The sequence below is a fragment of the Mytilus edulis genome, chromosome 10 (assembly GCF_963676685.1).
Source record: "Mytilus edulis chromosome 10, xbMytEdul2.2, whole genome shotgun sequence".
Classification (NCBI taxonomy): Eukaryota; Metazoa; Mollusca; class Bivalvia; order Mytilida; family Mytilidae; genus Mytilus; species Mytilus edulis.
Window position 1 is genome coordinate 56,419,975 of NC_092353.1, and position 13,433 is coordinate 56,433,407.

General features: G+C 32.1%; 2 protein-coding genes across 3 annotated transcripts in view; both read left to right on the forward strand.

Moving 5' to 3' along the window:
• LOC139492177 (inositol 1,4,5-triphosphate receptor associated 2-like) overlaps positions 1 to 13,433 on the forward strand; it is a 455,884-nt gene that overhangs the window by 294,591 nt on the left and 147,860 nt on the right. The gene's annotated exons all lie outside the window — the stretch shown is intronic.
• Positions 1 to 13,433, forward strand: part of LOC139492176 (transient receptor potential cation channel subfamily M member-like 2) — a 99,002-nt gene that overhangs the window by 45,122 nt on the left and 40,447 nt on the right. For both annotated transcript variants that reach the window (XM_071280340.1, XM_071280341.1), the window contains 6 exons: positions 1,410 to 1,538; positions 2,987 to 3,130; positions 6,922 to 7,155; positions 8,962 to 9,136; positions 9,973 to 10,029; positions 11,561 to 11,599. In XM_071280340.1, the coding sequence (XP_071136441.1) occupies positions 1,410 to 1,538; positions 2,987 to 3,130; positions 6,922 to 7,155; positions 8,962 to 9,136; positions 9,973 to 10,029; positions 11,561 to 11,599 (778 nt within the window). The remainder of the gene's footprint in view (positions 1 to 1,409; positions 1,539 to 2,986; positions 3,131 to 6,921; positions 7,156 to 8,961; positions 9,137 to 9,972; positions 10,030 to 11,560; positions 11,600 to 13,433) is intronic.

Here is a 13,433-nt window from a genome sequence, read left to right on the forward strand (position 1 = left end):
TATCTAGTATCAAAAAAAGGAATAAATTACCAATTGAATATATAATAACAAAATAATGTTACCTTAAAGATATTAACTGTCTTTGAACATATTAAAAAATATATATTGCAATTTCTACTTGATAATTATACTTTTAGCAATCCATGTTCTAAACATTGATAAATTAGTAATGCTCTCAATTTTACAATATATGATGTATTAAAAACTATAATTCCTATATAGATAAAAAAAAAAAAAAACCCACATATTCTTTGATAATGGGTAGATTGAAGGTAAACTGTAAAAACATAATATGTTGATGAAGATGTACTATATCATTCATAACTACACAGACAATGAAATAAAGACTATAGTTGAAAAGCATCTTTATTTAAAAAAAAACCATATACAGTAAAAAAAAAAAAAGATTCGTTAACTCGTGATACACACAGAAACGTAGACAAAAAAATGAGCAGTGCCTTTTCTTATCATAAAAAGTGCCCTGCCCTCCACTGGCACCCTGCCCCTTTTGATTTCTAGCTAGAGCACTGTTCTGTATTATGTTAATCCCATCAAGACCATGATAGTATTAGATAGATTGTGATTAGTTGTCTGTGTTTGGCTATGATGTTTGTCCTTTTTGGTTTCATCATGTTCTTCAAAAACATTTAGACTTAAAGCACCACAGAACAGACATTAATTGTTGAAATGTACATCTGGTCACCAATTTTTGTGTTAATGTTATTCTTATTATAACTTAATTTAGAACCAATTAGCTTTTTTATGACCCACCTACGATAGTAGAGGGGCATTATGTTTTCTGGTCTGTGCGTCCGTCCGTCCATCTGTTCGTCCGTCCTGTTTCAGGTTAAAGTTTTTGATGAAGGTGAAGTCCAATCAACTTGAAACTTAGTACACATGTTGCCCATGATATGGTCTTTCTAATTTGAATGCCAAATAAAGTTTTTACCCCAATTTCACGGTCCACTGAACATGGAAAATGATAGTGCAAGTGGGGCATCCGTGTACTTTGGACACATTCTTGTTTTCTTCTTTTATGAAAGAAAAAAATCAATTGTTTGATTTTACTAGAAACTATAAACAGAAATACAAAAATGACAGATGCAAACAAACAACAACTACTGAAATACAGGCACCTGATAAAATAGAAAGTAAAATTATTTGAGTTTATAAACCAAAATGCTACTGAGTAAAAAATTTCTGGATTCATAAATAATGAGTAAATCACAAAACAGAAGTAAAACTGAGTAAACATGAAGGGGTTGGGGAGGGGGGAGAAAGGTTTTTACAGCAATTATTGGAACAGTCCTATCCTTATTTTATGAAGAGTATATACTATTTATGTATTATATCTATCAGTTTTAAAAATAAGATGATTATTTGTACATTCAATGACTACATATTTGCAGATGAAACGAAAGTCATTGAAGCACAAAATTAGTGGTGCTTTAAGCACAAGGAGGCACAGAAAATTGCCAGTATGGAAACAAATGAATTTATTATGGACTGCACCTATTACCAAATTTTGGATAACACAGGTAAGTTACAGTAGAAAAAAATATGTATTTAACAAACATTTAAGACTTTCAAAATGTGTTTTAACATAGGATGTAGTACAAAAAATAAAATTTTATAATGAATAAATTCAATTTCCGAGACAAAAATATAATTTTGAAAAACATTTTTATGCGCCATCTAGAGGCATTATGTTTTTGGTCTGTGTGTTTGTTTGTCCGTCTGTACGTTTTCCTACTTTAGGCTTAAGTTTTTAGTCAATGTTATTTTTGATTAAGTTGTAGTTCAACTTGAAACTTAGTACTCTTGTTCTCTATGTTATGATCTTTCTTATTTTAATGCCAAATTATAGTTTTGACCCCAATTACATGGTCCACTGAACATAGAAAATGATAGTGCAATTGGGGCATCCATGTACTATGGACACATACTTTTTAATGGTTTAGTCATAGAACTTGAACAATGTTAGAAAGATCAAAAGGATAAGTTCAGATAAGTCCACTGCTTTAGCCACTTGAATATTTTGAAATCCCAAATACTCACTGGTTGAGATTTGTCTCATTAGCAATTATACCATTTATTCTTGTTTTTTATTGGCCACTGAGGCTTATATGAAATGAAGACAAATTGACATCTGACGAGTAATGGCAGTTTTAAAAGTGTTAAATAGGATTGAGGTCTTAGTTAAAAAACAAACAAAAAACAGATGAGATGAACCAAGAAGCACAAAGAAACCAAAAGAAGGTTTTGAAAAAGTAAAGTTAAACATGAATCTAGTGGAGTTCAGTGAATAAGTTACTATAGATTTTATTATTTTCGTGGGTTCCAATTTAAAAACTTACACTTTCGTGGATATTTAACGGTTTTGCTAAAGTCTTCTGACCATGCAAGGACTGTATGGCCAGTCAAGGTAGTTAAAAACTTCCATTTGTAAAGTCTGCATACAAACATATGGACAAATTGTATATCATTGAACATTTAAGGTGGTAGACCTTGTTTCAGGGAGATTACTCTTTAAATTAGTTATGTGTTTGTAAAAGTAAAGTTTCATCAATGTATTTTAAGCATTTACCTGAAACAGATTGAAAATAATCTGTGTTACCTAGAAGCTTAGAATATATTTATGAAAATGGTTGACACAAACATACTAATGATTTAAAGAGTTATTTCCCTTAACCTAGGTCTACCCCCTTAAATTCATGGTCCACCTGTACCTACAAAATCTACCAACAATTGTTATCCAAGGAAAAATAATAAATACAATAAAAGTTTAATCATCAAAGTTAACATGGTATTTATATTTTCAATGAAAAACGCACTTTTATATTACAAAAAAAACCTATCATTTTTGAATTATAATCTTTCGAAACAATGGCTAAAAACAAAAAACCATGCCAACGTTTAATGAATAACATTTTAATCAATAAATCATTAAAACAATGTTACGTCTGAAGTCTTTTTTTATTTTCAGTTGTTTTATTTCATATATTTGGGTATATTCAGCCTAGCAGTACTGTGGCCAACCTGTGGAAATCTTTATTTAGATACAGTTGTGTGGGTCTGGACTCTTATTATGCTAACAGAATTAATAAGACATACATATGTCAAGCATCAGGTAACTCATAGGCTATTTTCAATATTACTCACTATTGGTCCGAGAACACAATTAATTCGTAGTGCATTTCTTTTAGAACATAAATGAAAATAAAAAAAATCCCACCTGCGCTTTCTCAAAGAAACTTTTACAGTGTGTTGTACTACTTTTGGGACAAATTATATCAAATTTATAGAAAACTTCATCGCCTCTAACTCAAAATATGGCCAATTTTATGTTTAGGGCGTCTTGAAATCTTTTGACAGCTTCCGAAGTGCTCATTTTCAACCTTTTTCAGCTGGACCAAATCACTACTTTCCTTTAAAATTCTGGACCCAAATTTTTTTACAGTGTAATTTCAACCCCCTTCTTGCAATTTGAGGCAGTGAACATGGAGAAATAAATTTGGAAGGGGTATAAAAATTAATGGCAAGTAACCCACTGTCAACACTAGGGACTATATTTGTGAACAACGAAAATCAAGGGACGACAATGGTGGTCTCGGACCTAATAGGGTAGAAAGAGTAGACAAATCTTAAAAAAACTTGGTATGAACAAAGCTTAATGTATTATAACACTACTTACAAAGTTTCATGACAATAGGATGTATATTATAGACATTAAGTTTAGTTCTATACTCATCTTTGCGTGTAAAATTTTGACGTTAAAATTGAAAAATTTCAACTATCAACATTTGGGGCTTTAAAAATTTAAATATTGCAAAAAAATACTTGTTAAATGCCTTAATATATAACTTATCATGTACTAAAAGCAATAGAGTACTCATTTGATTTATCAGACTTGGCATAATTATTCATAAGTCAAATTTATATGAGCCTGCGCCTAAAAATTCAGGTTTTTCAATGAAGTGGAGCCTTACATGAAGATGTAATATTTTCCAGCAATTTTAAATTTGTGAAGCTTTTTGGTTATAAATAATCCTTACATATGTATTTAAAGTACTTTAAATGGAAAGAAAAGTTACAAATAACATATCATATTAGTTTAAAAGGGTCTTAGGCCAAGTAAGACTGGAAAAAATTTAGGGTCAATTAAGGCCGTGCCACATATTTACATTTAAAAATGCATATTGAGGCTATAAAAAATAAAAATGTGTGTCTTTTTTATCATTTCTATACTCATGTGACATGATACAACAAATCTGAGCACAAAAAGACTCTTGCAAATAACTTTTCTTACAAGCAGTATGGGCTGAAACAAAGATTTTTGCCTTTTTAGGGAAAAACTTTCATGCAATTTATTCTCAACAGGCTTATATTTAAACCACTTGCTATCCTACAGAAGAAAAGAAATATAGTATGTGAAATGGAACAGGTACAATAGACATTGTAAAGTGCATTTGATACAAATTTAGTGAAGTCTCTAATATGGACATCAAATTTTATATACCAAGCTCCCCACTATTGCCTTCATCCAAACAAGGCGTTAGACAAGGGTCATTCATACAACACATTTTGCACATTTTATCTGAGATAAACTTCTTTTCTGTAGATTCAGAGTTCATAAATAAGTAAAAGAAGCAGGTAAAGGCATAGAAACACAAATATTGACACATAAAAACCTGTCAGATAGAAAGTCAGGATGCCATTTATGCATCAATATTGAAAAAGTTATAAAATGCCTATTTTGACCATAAAATGTCAAAATTGGTCGTTTTGGCAGAAATTCTATAAAATAAAAGTTTAAATCCTTTAGTTTCATGCTATTTGACAAGTTGACACCATCAAATCATTTAGGGAAGTTGCCAGAGTACAAATTCTATATTTACAGATTTCACCTCTTAGGTCCGAGAACACAATTAATTCGTAGTGCATTTCTTTTAGAACATAAATGAAAATAAAAAAAATCCCACCTGCGCTTTCTCAAAGAAACTTTTACAGTGTGTTGTACTACTTTTGGGACAAATTATATCAAATTTATAGAAAACTTCATCGCCTCTAACTCAAAATATGGCCAATTTTATGTTTAGGGCGTCTTGAAATCTTTTGACAGCTTCCGAAGTGCTCATTTTCAACCTTTTTCAGCTGGACCAAATCACTACTTTCCTTTAAAATTCTGGACCCAAATTTTTTTACAGTGTAATTTCAACCCCCTTCTTGCAATTTGAGGCAGTGAACATGGAGAAATAAATTTGGAAGGGGTATAAAAATTAATGGCAAGTAACCCACTGTCAACACTAGGGACTATATTTGTGAACAACGAAAATCAAGGGACGACAATGGTGGTCTCGGACCTATTGACTTCTTAGTATATAAAGGAGTAGGTCCGGTAAGACCCCTTTTTGGCCCCAAAATATAGCATTTTTACAAAATTGTTAAAATGTAAACTTCAGTTATTTATTGGACAGTAGAATGCTTCTGCTACATAAAAATGGGCTGTTTTTGACAATACAATGCACATATATCGGGTACTAGCACCATAAAGTCATGCTAAATTACTGAAATCTTCACAATTCTAGCATTTTAGTTAAATTTTAGACGGTTTTCGTGTAAAACGAAAGTGGCCGCATTCGTGTTCATCCTTAATATTGAAATATAAGTTGTATTTTATGATAATACATAACATATATAAAGGTTGAGGATGAACACGGATGCTGCCACTTTCATTTTTGACAAAAACCATCTGATAAGTGACATTTATCGGCATATTTGGTAGATTTTTCATATTTAAGCTTGAATCAGATCGTTTTTAATGACTAAATCAGTTAAAATTTTTCACATAAACTAATTGATTCAAATGAAATAGACACTTAAGTGTTTAAAAAGTGGTCAAAATCTTTCGTTAGATGAACCTGAAATTTGAGGCCAAAATCGGGCCTAACCGGACCTACTTCTTTTCAACAGGTTATTACTAGATATATTTCACTTGACTGGGCGGAGTTTAAGAAGTTCGCTCATTGAAGACCAGTCCATCTATAGACAGGATTTTTGGGATAATATAAAAAAGAAAATGTGGTATGATTGCCAATGAGACAACTATCCACAAAAGACCAAAATGACACAGACATTAACAACTATAGGTCACCGTACGGCCTAAGCTCATCAATGAAGTGTCCAATTATTCGTCGCATACCATACACTCAGTTCTTTTGTATATGCCTTTGGTGACACTGATTAGTGATTAGAATTCAATAATAATTATAACGGCAATCATCCTTATCACACACATTTTCAAATAGACTGTCCTTATGCAAATTAAAACATAAGCTCCGCCCGATCAGTTGAAATAACATTGGTAATACTTACTCTGGTTGGACATTCTAGTACTTGGTCAGGTAAGAGAATCTAAAAGAATTAAATTCAAGCTTACAACTGGTGCAATTTGAGAGAAAATGATAAGGTTTTCCGATGATTTTGTTGTGTATAGAAAACTATAAACATGTCTTTCTCAAGGTTACAAATATGAGTACTTTGTTGAGTTTTCTGACAGATGGAATTTTAAATCTTTGTACTTAAAAAGAAATAAATGATTTGGAGAATTGTTTACTATATGGAAGATGTTCATAATATTATGCTTAATTAGAAAAAACAAGTTTTGAAATTGCTTTATAAAACAGTATTAATATTATGTATTAAAGAAATTAAAGTCAGAAAGAAAAAATTATCCATAGAATGTCTTTCAGAAAATGGAAAAGATCTTTGACAATTTTTATGTCATCTTTTAACACTTTTTGGAAAGATTGCAATATGTTTGAAAACTTTTCAGAAGGCATCAGCCTCTAAAACCGAAAGTAGTCAGCACACCAACAATTGGATTTTTTATCAGCAATGTTAGATTTTTTTTTTTTTCAGAGACATAAAAGCATGTTATCGATGTGGAGCTGTATTGAAATATTACTTATGTTTATTTTTATCGTGTTCTACCTGTTTCTGAGGATTATGCCACAATGGATCAACTATTCCGATATCTACGTTTCCAAGACTGTACTAAGCATGGGCTTGATCTTTTTTTTCTATCGATTACCACATGTATATTTGCCTATGAGTCCAACTCTTGGACCTATGCTTGTTAGGATGAACAGAATGGTAAGAATATCTATTAATAACATATATTTTCCTGAGTCAAAGTATATCTTGCAGTTTGTTTTGAAATCGCAACAATTTTATTGGCTATTTATTAGGTCAATGGTGACTTTCAAAGATCACATTTCCCTCATTTTAACAAAGATTTATGATTCTTCAAAAATGTACAAAACCCTCACATGTTTCACCTGGAAAATATTCTTCTTTTTTTAAAATTTGATTTAATACTAAACCTGATAAAAACCTTTAAAAAGTCTGATGTTAAGAGTAGACTGGGTTCCCATTACTTCAAAAATGTTTCATAAGGAAAACAATAATTTCTATATGAGAGAGCTATGTTTTACATTCTCGTGAAAATTGGATATCACTTGTTATCAGCTCTTTTGTATGTGACTGTCATACAAGTGAGAGATTTAGCTAGCTATAAAACCAGGTTAAATCCAACATTTTCTACTACAGAAAATGCCTGTACCAAGTCAGGAATATGATAGTTGTTAGATCCATTCGTTTAATGTGTTTGAGCTGTAGATTTTGGAAATTTGAATACAGACCTTTTGTTTTGAATTTTCCCTGAAATAATTCAAATTTAGTATTTTTGTTATTTTACGTTCTCCCGTTTATAGATGGTAAAAATAAAATTAAAGATAAATCATCGTTAGTCGTTCATAATTATACCCCCGCTTTAAAAAAGGGGGGGGGGGGGGGGGGGGGGGGGGGTAATACTGTTTTACCTCTGTCTGTCCGTCCGTTAGTCAGTCCGTCCCATGAAACTTTCGTCACATTTTTCTCACAAACTACACATCCACCCTTTCTGTAATTTGGTATCAACATTTATATATGTCAGCCATACCGTGTGATGCGTTTTCAGATTCATCACTTGACAACTTCCTGTTTACTGAACACTTGTATGATTTTACACATGATAGCCAAGTTGAAAATTTTCGTCACATTTTTCTCAGGAACTACAATACAAGGATTTCTGAAATTTGGTTTCAGGATTTATATAAGTCAGCTATACCGTGTGATGCGTTTTCAGATTCATCACTCGACAACTTCCTGTTTACTGAACACTTGTATGATTTTACACATGATAGCCAAGTTGAACATTTTCGTCACATTTTTCTCAGGAACTACAATACAAGGATTTCTGAAATTTGGTTTCAGGATTTATATAAGTCAACTATACCGTGTGATGCGTTTTCAGATTCCTCACTCGACAACTTCCTGTTTACCGAACACTTGAATATTTTTACACTATTAATATCATCCACTTGCGGCGGGGGTATCATCAGTGAGCAGTAGCTCGCAGTTTCACTTGTTTTTTTTTCATATGTAAAATATGTATATAAATACAATACAAAAAATTGCTTCAAATTGTTAGTTCAAATTTTGTTTTACAAAAAAAAAAGACTCATTGTTATATGTTGAAGTTTTTATGCCCCACCTACGATAGTAGAGGGGCATTATGGTTTCTGGTCTGTGCGTCCGTCCGTCCGTCTGTCCGTTCGATGGTCCGTCTGTCCGTTCGTTCGTCCGTCCGTCTGTCCCGCTTCAGGTTAAAGTTTTTGGTCAAGGTAGTTTTTGATGAAGTTTAAGTCCAATCGACTTCAAACTTAGTACACATGTCCCCTATGATATGATCTTTCTAATTTTAATGCCAAATTAGAGTTTTTACCCCAATTTCACGGTCCACTGAACATGGAAAATGATAGTGCGAGTGGGGCATTCGTGTACTGAGGACACATTCTTGTTGTGGGTTATTATTATTTGTGAATGTGTTAAAACTATTTTTACACTTTTTATTTTCAGATAAGAGTTGACTTTGTGTCCTTCGTTAGAATGTTCCTGATTTTCATGATATCAGGTGGTGTAACCATACAGGCAATTCTGTATCCAAACTTTCCGCTAGGAACTGAATTGATAAAGAGGGTTGTGACCAGACCACTGTTTGCTATGTTTCTGACACAGATTCATGACTTGGATGGTAATAATTTAGAAAAATATCAACATTTATTTCCATGCTTTATCTATCCCCAATAAAATTGCAGAGGTGAGTATTATTCCTTCTGTTTCCTGAGGAATTTGCTTAGTAGCTGGAGCACAAAAATCATGCTCGAAACATGAAATCCAACATTTTGATTGGTTGATTTTGGAGTAAGAATGCCAAAAACTGACTCGAAAGCTTTATGACTGAAGGCCTTGCTTTGAAGTCATAAAACTTTGCTCAGTGCTTGGAGCACAAACATCATGCTCGAAACATGAAATCGAGCAATTTGATTGGTTGGTTTTAGAGTATGAGTACAAAAAAACTGACTCGAAAGTTTTATGACTTCAAGGCAAGGCCTCAACACAAAATTGTGGAGACAAGACTTTGTCCTGCTGTTTAAAAGTTTTTTATTCATATGAAAATAAGAAGCTATGGTATGATTGCCAATTGGACAACTATCCACCAGTCTGAGAGCCAAATGATGAAGATGTATGCTACTATAGTTCATCTACATGACAAAATGCAGAAGAACTTACAAGCCACAAATTCAGACTGAATATTTTATTTTAAATGTTCAAGAGAGTTGTATTGATAATTATAGAAAACTAGTGTTTTTAGTGTAATATTTCGATTTTGCCATTTTAGACTTAAATGCGATTTTAATTTTTATGATTTTGAGAAAAATCCTGTTTAATTCATATAAAATATTTAAAAATATAAATAAATTATTGCATTTTCAACTCGCAATAATAAAAACCTCGCAATAATTTCTGAATTTACAGTAATTGAATGTCTTGTCCATAATATATTTAAAGGTATATATTTATTTGTAGGAGATCCAGATTGTAGTCCACATTATGCCAATTTGACCACTAGCTACTGTGCTACTGGTAAGAGAACTTAAACAAAATGTTCACATAAATCCTTGTTATGACATGCTTTGGCCTTTTTAACTTTTTTGGATTCGAGCGTCACTGATGAGTCTTTTGTAGACGAAACGCGTGTCTGGCGTATATACTAAATTTAGTCCTGGTATCTATGATGAGTTTATTTATACTAGATCTAGAGTTAAATAAGAATGTAAAATTATTAGGAATGGCAATGAGTACTAGAGTACAGTTTTAGTACTAGGATACTCGTTTGCTTGTCATACATCTTGATATATTTTTCTTCACATTTCCACTCACTTAAGTTCCGTTGAAATATCCCCTTCATAATACAAAATAAAATCGCTAACAAAATTATATGTTTATCCTAGGCTTCTATTTGTTATAGTACGTAGTATCAGCAATGTCCTTTCCTTCCGAGGGAATGTTTTCATTTGCACTTCTTGTAACAAAAAATAGAAAGTTTTTTTAATTTTAAATTATATCTTTGCACTCACTTTAGTTCCATTGAAATATCCCCTTCATAATACAAAATAAAATCGCTAACAAAATAAATATGTTTATCCTAGGCTTCTATTTGTTATAGTACGTAGTATCAGCAATGTCCTTTCCTTCCGAGGGAATGTTTTCATTTGCACTTCTTGTAACAAAAAATAGAAAGTTTTTTAATTTTAAATTATATATGTAAACAGGTTTTGATAACCCAGATTGTTTTACAATTTGATATGCATCAACAGAAATACAACATTCGAAGGTTGAGATTAAGGATAATTATCCACTACTTCTAGAAGGGGTTTAATGTAACAGGAATAAAATGTTCATTGAAAGTCTTGATAAAAAAAAGTTCAAATTAGCTAGACGGATGTCCATCCTTATATTGCAGATATAAATAATGAATCAATAGAAAATGAAAATAAAGAAACCAAAGGAAGTTCAAGAAATATCTGGGTTGTGTTCAATATTGTAGCGGCTACATTGATCTACGTAGATTGTTGACTACTGAACGTGTAGCTAGCCTAACTGTTAGATAGATCTAGTTAGCAGCTAGGCTAGCTACACATGAAGTAGTCAACAATCTACGTAGCACTATGTAGCTGCTATGATATTGAATGCAATTCTGCAATATAGAGACAAAGAATTGGGTCTACAACTTAGACGCATATACTATATAGGTACAAAAATTCTTTTGCTCCCTGACTTTAACTCCATGAGTTTTGGGCTTTAACTTAACGCTATTATTCACTAATACTAGATTGTGTTATAGATCATGATAAAAAAAAAATGTTGAGCTTGGACATTCACATTAGCAAAGTCAGCCATCAATTTTCTCTAGTTTTCATACTATTGCTTTCAAATTTTGCAGTTTATGATTCAGATATTAGCATTTTTATTTACAACTTATAATGTTTATTAAATTGATGCTTGATTTAACAGACTAGCTATTTATAGTTTTCATATCAATGAATAAGTTTTTATGATTATGTTGACACAATGTACATATGAAAAAAGAATTAATAATAATTTTGTTTTTCAGATGCTTTCCACTTTAGAGGTTCTCATATGTACAAACCTGGTAAGGGAACTGTTTATTATATGTTATGATTGATAAATTAAAGTGTCTAGATCAAATAATTGAATAGATGTATGCTAGCCATTAGAGAATTTACCTTTCAATTTGAACTTTTACTTAATAAAATAAAATTGAGAAAGGAAATGGGGAATGTGTTAAAGCGACAACAACCCGACCATAGAGCAGACAACAGCTAAAGGCCGCCAATGGGTCTTCAATGTAGCGAGAAACTCCCGCACCCGTAAGCGTCCTTCAGCTGGCCCTCTAAAAAATATGTATACTAGTACAGTGATAATGGACGTCATACTAATCTCCGAATTATACACAAGAAACTAAAATTAAAAATAATATAAGACTAACAAAGGCCAGAGGCTTCTGATTTGGGACAGGCCCAAAATTTCGGCGGCGTTAAACATGTTGATGAGATCTCAACCCTCCCCCTATACCTCTAGCCAATGTAGAAAAGTAAACGCATAACAATACGCACATTAAAATTCAGTTCAAGAGAAGTCCGAGTCTAGTGTCAGAAGATGTAACAAAAGAAAATAAATAAAATGACAATAATACATAAATAACAACAAACTACTAGCAGTTAACTGACATGCCAGCTCCAGATCTCAATTAAACTGATTGAAAGATTATGACTTCATCATATGAATATCAGGCACAATCCCTCCCGTTATATAAGTATATAAGCATTCAAATATGTAAACATATTTATTTATAGTGGATTAGGAAACAAGTTTTGCAACTAATATTAATTCCTTTCCACTTTGTGGGTGCGAGTGCTGCCTTGTAGTGGCATTAGCCTGCTCTTTTTTGAAATCTACAATGGTGTTTTTAAGTGCAAGAGATATGGCTCTCTCTTAACACAGGTCAGCCATTTATCGTCCCTTCTGACGGACTATTAGGCCAATTAAAATTAATTGATAGATTTTCATCCCCGCCCGCCCCTCTGAAATCTTCCCGCCCCGATTTTTTTTATTTTTGAAAAAAATACGATTTCCGGATTTTGTTCATTTCCGTTACCGGTAACCGTCGATGATTTCGTTTGATGTAAAACTTCCTTTTTCAAATTTCGGTTTTCGTATTTCTTAGCGTATTCTTACTGAATAATTATTAAAGTCGATATATTCTGCTGATCTATGATGACAACATCATTTACCGAGAATAGAGATTGATTACGAGAAGGGCGTGAAATAATCGGGTTACGAGTAATATGCTGTGTCCAAGAACGCAAATCACCGTACGGTCACAAATGACACAAATGTTTGTGAGTAAAACACCTTGGATTTATTTTATTTATGTAATGACTTTGTGTCAAGAAATTTGGACTGTGAATGAAACCCAAAAGCGTTAGAATCGTGGAACACATTTGACTTGAATAAAGAAATTAACACAAGCATGAACTTTTTAGATTGTTGACTGTATATATTGAGTTAAAAAAATCGACAAACATACGCATTTTTAATTTATTAATTTATAGCAAGCTCTTAGATTTAGATTTAGCCTTAATTTTGTTTTTTTTAGAAATAGAGAAAACATCCTCTGTCCCAATACCTACGATAGAGTCATTAAACAACTTTATGTTCTACATTATAATTATATTTGCATCTTGCATATTAAGGACCAACCCTATTATTTAAACACTGTTTGAGTTTTCATTTTATGCTGTACTTTTCGTACCTGTGTTGCATACCAATGCATTTGCTTCATTTTATTCGGACAACAAAACATTGCTTAGAACATGTAGAAAGCAAAATACATTTGATGTAGGTAATCCAACTGAGGAGAACATTTCTTCACATTTCTGCTGTTAACTATAAATTAGGTTTCT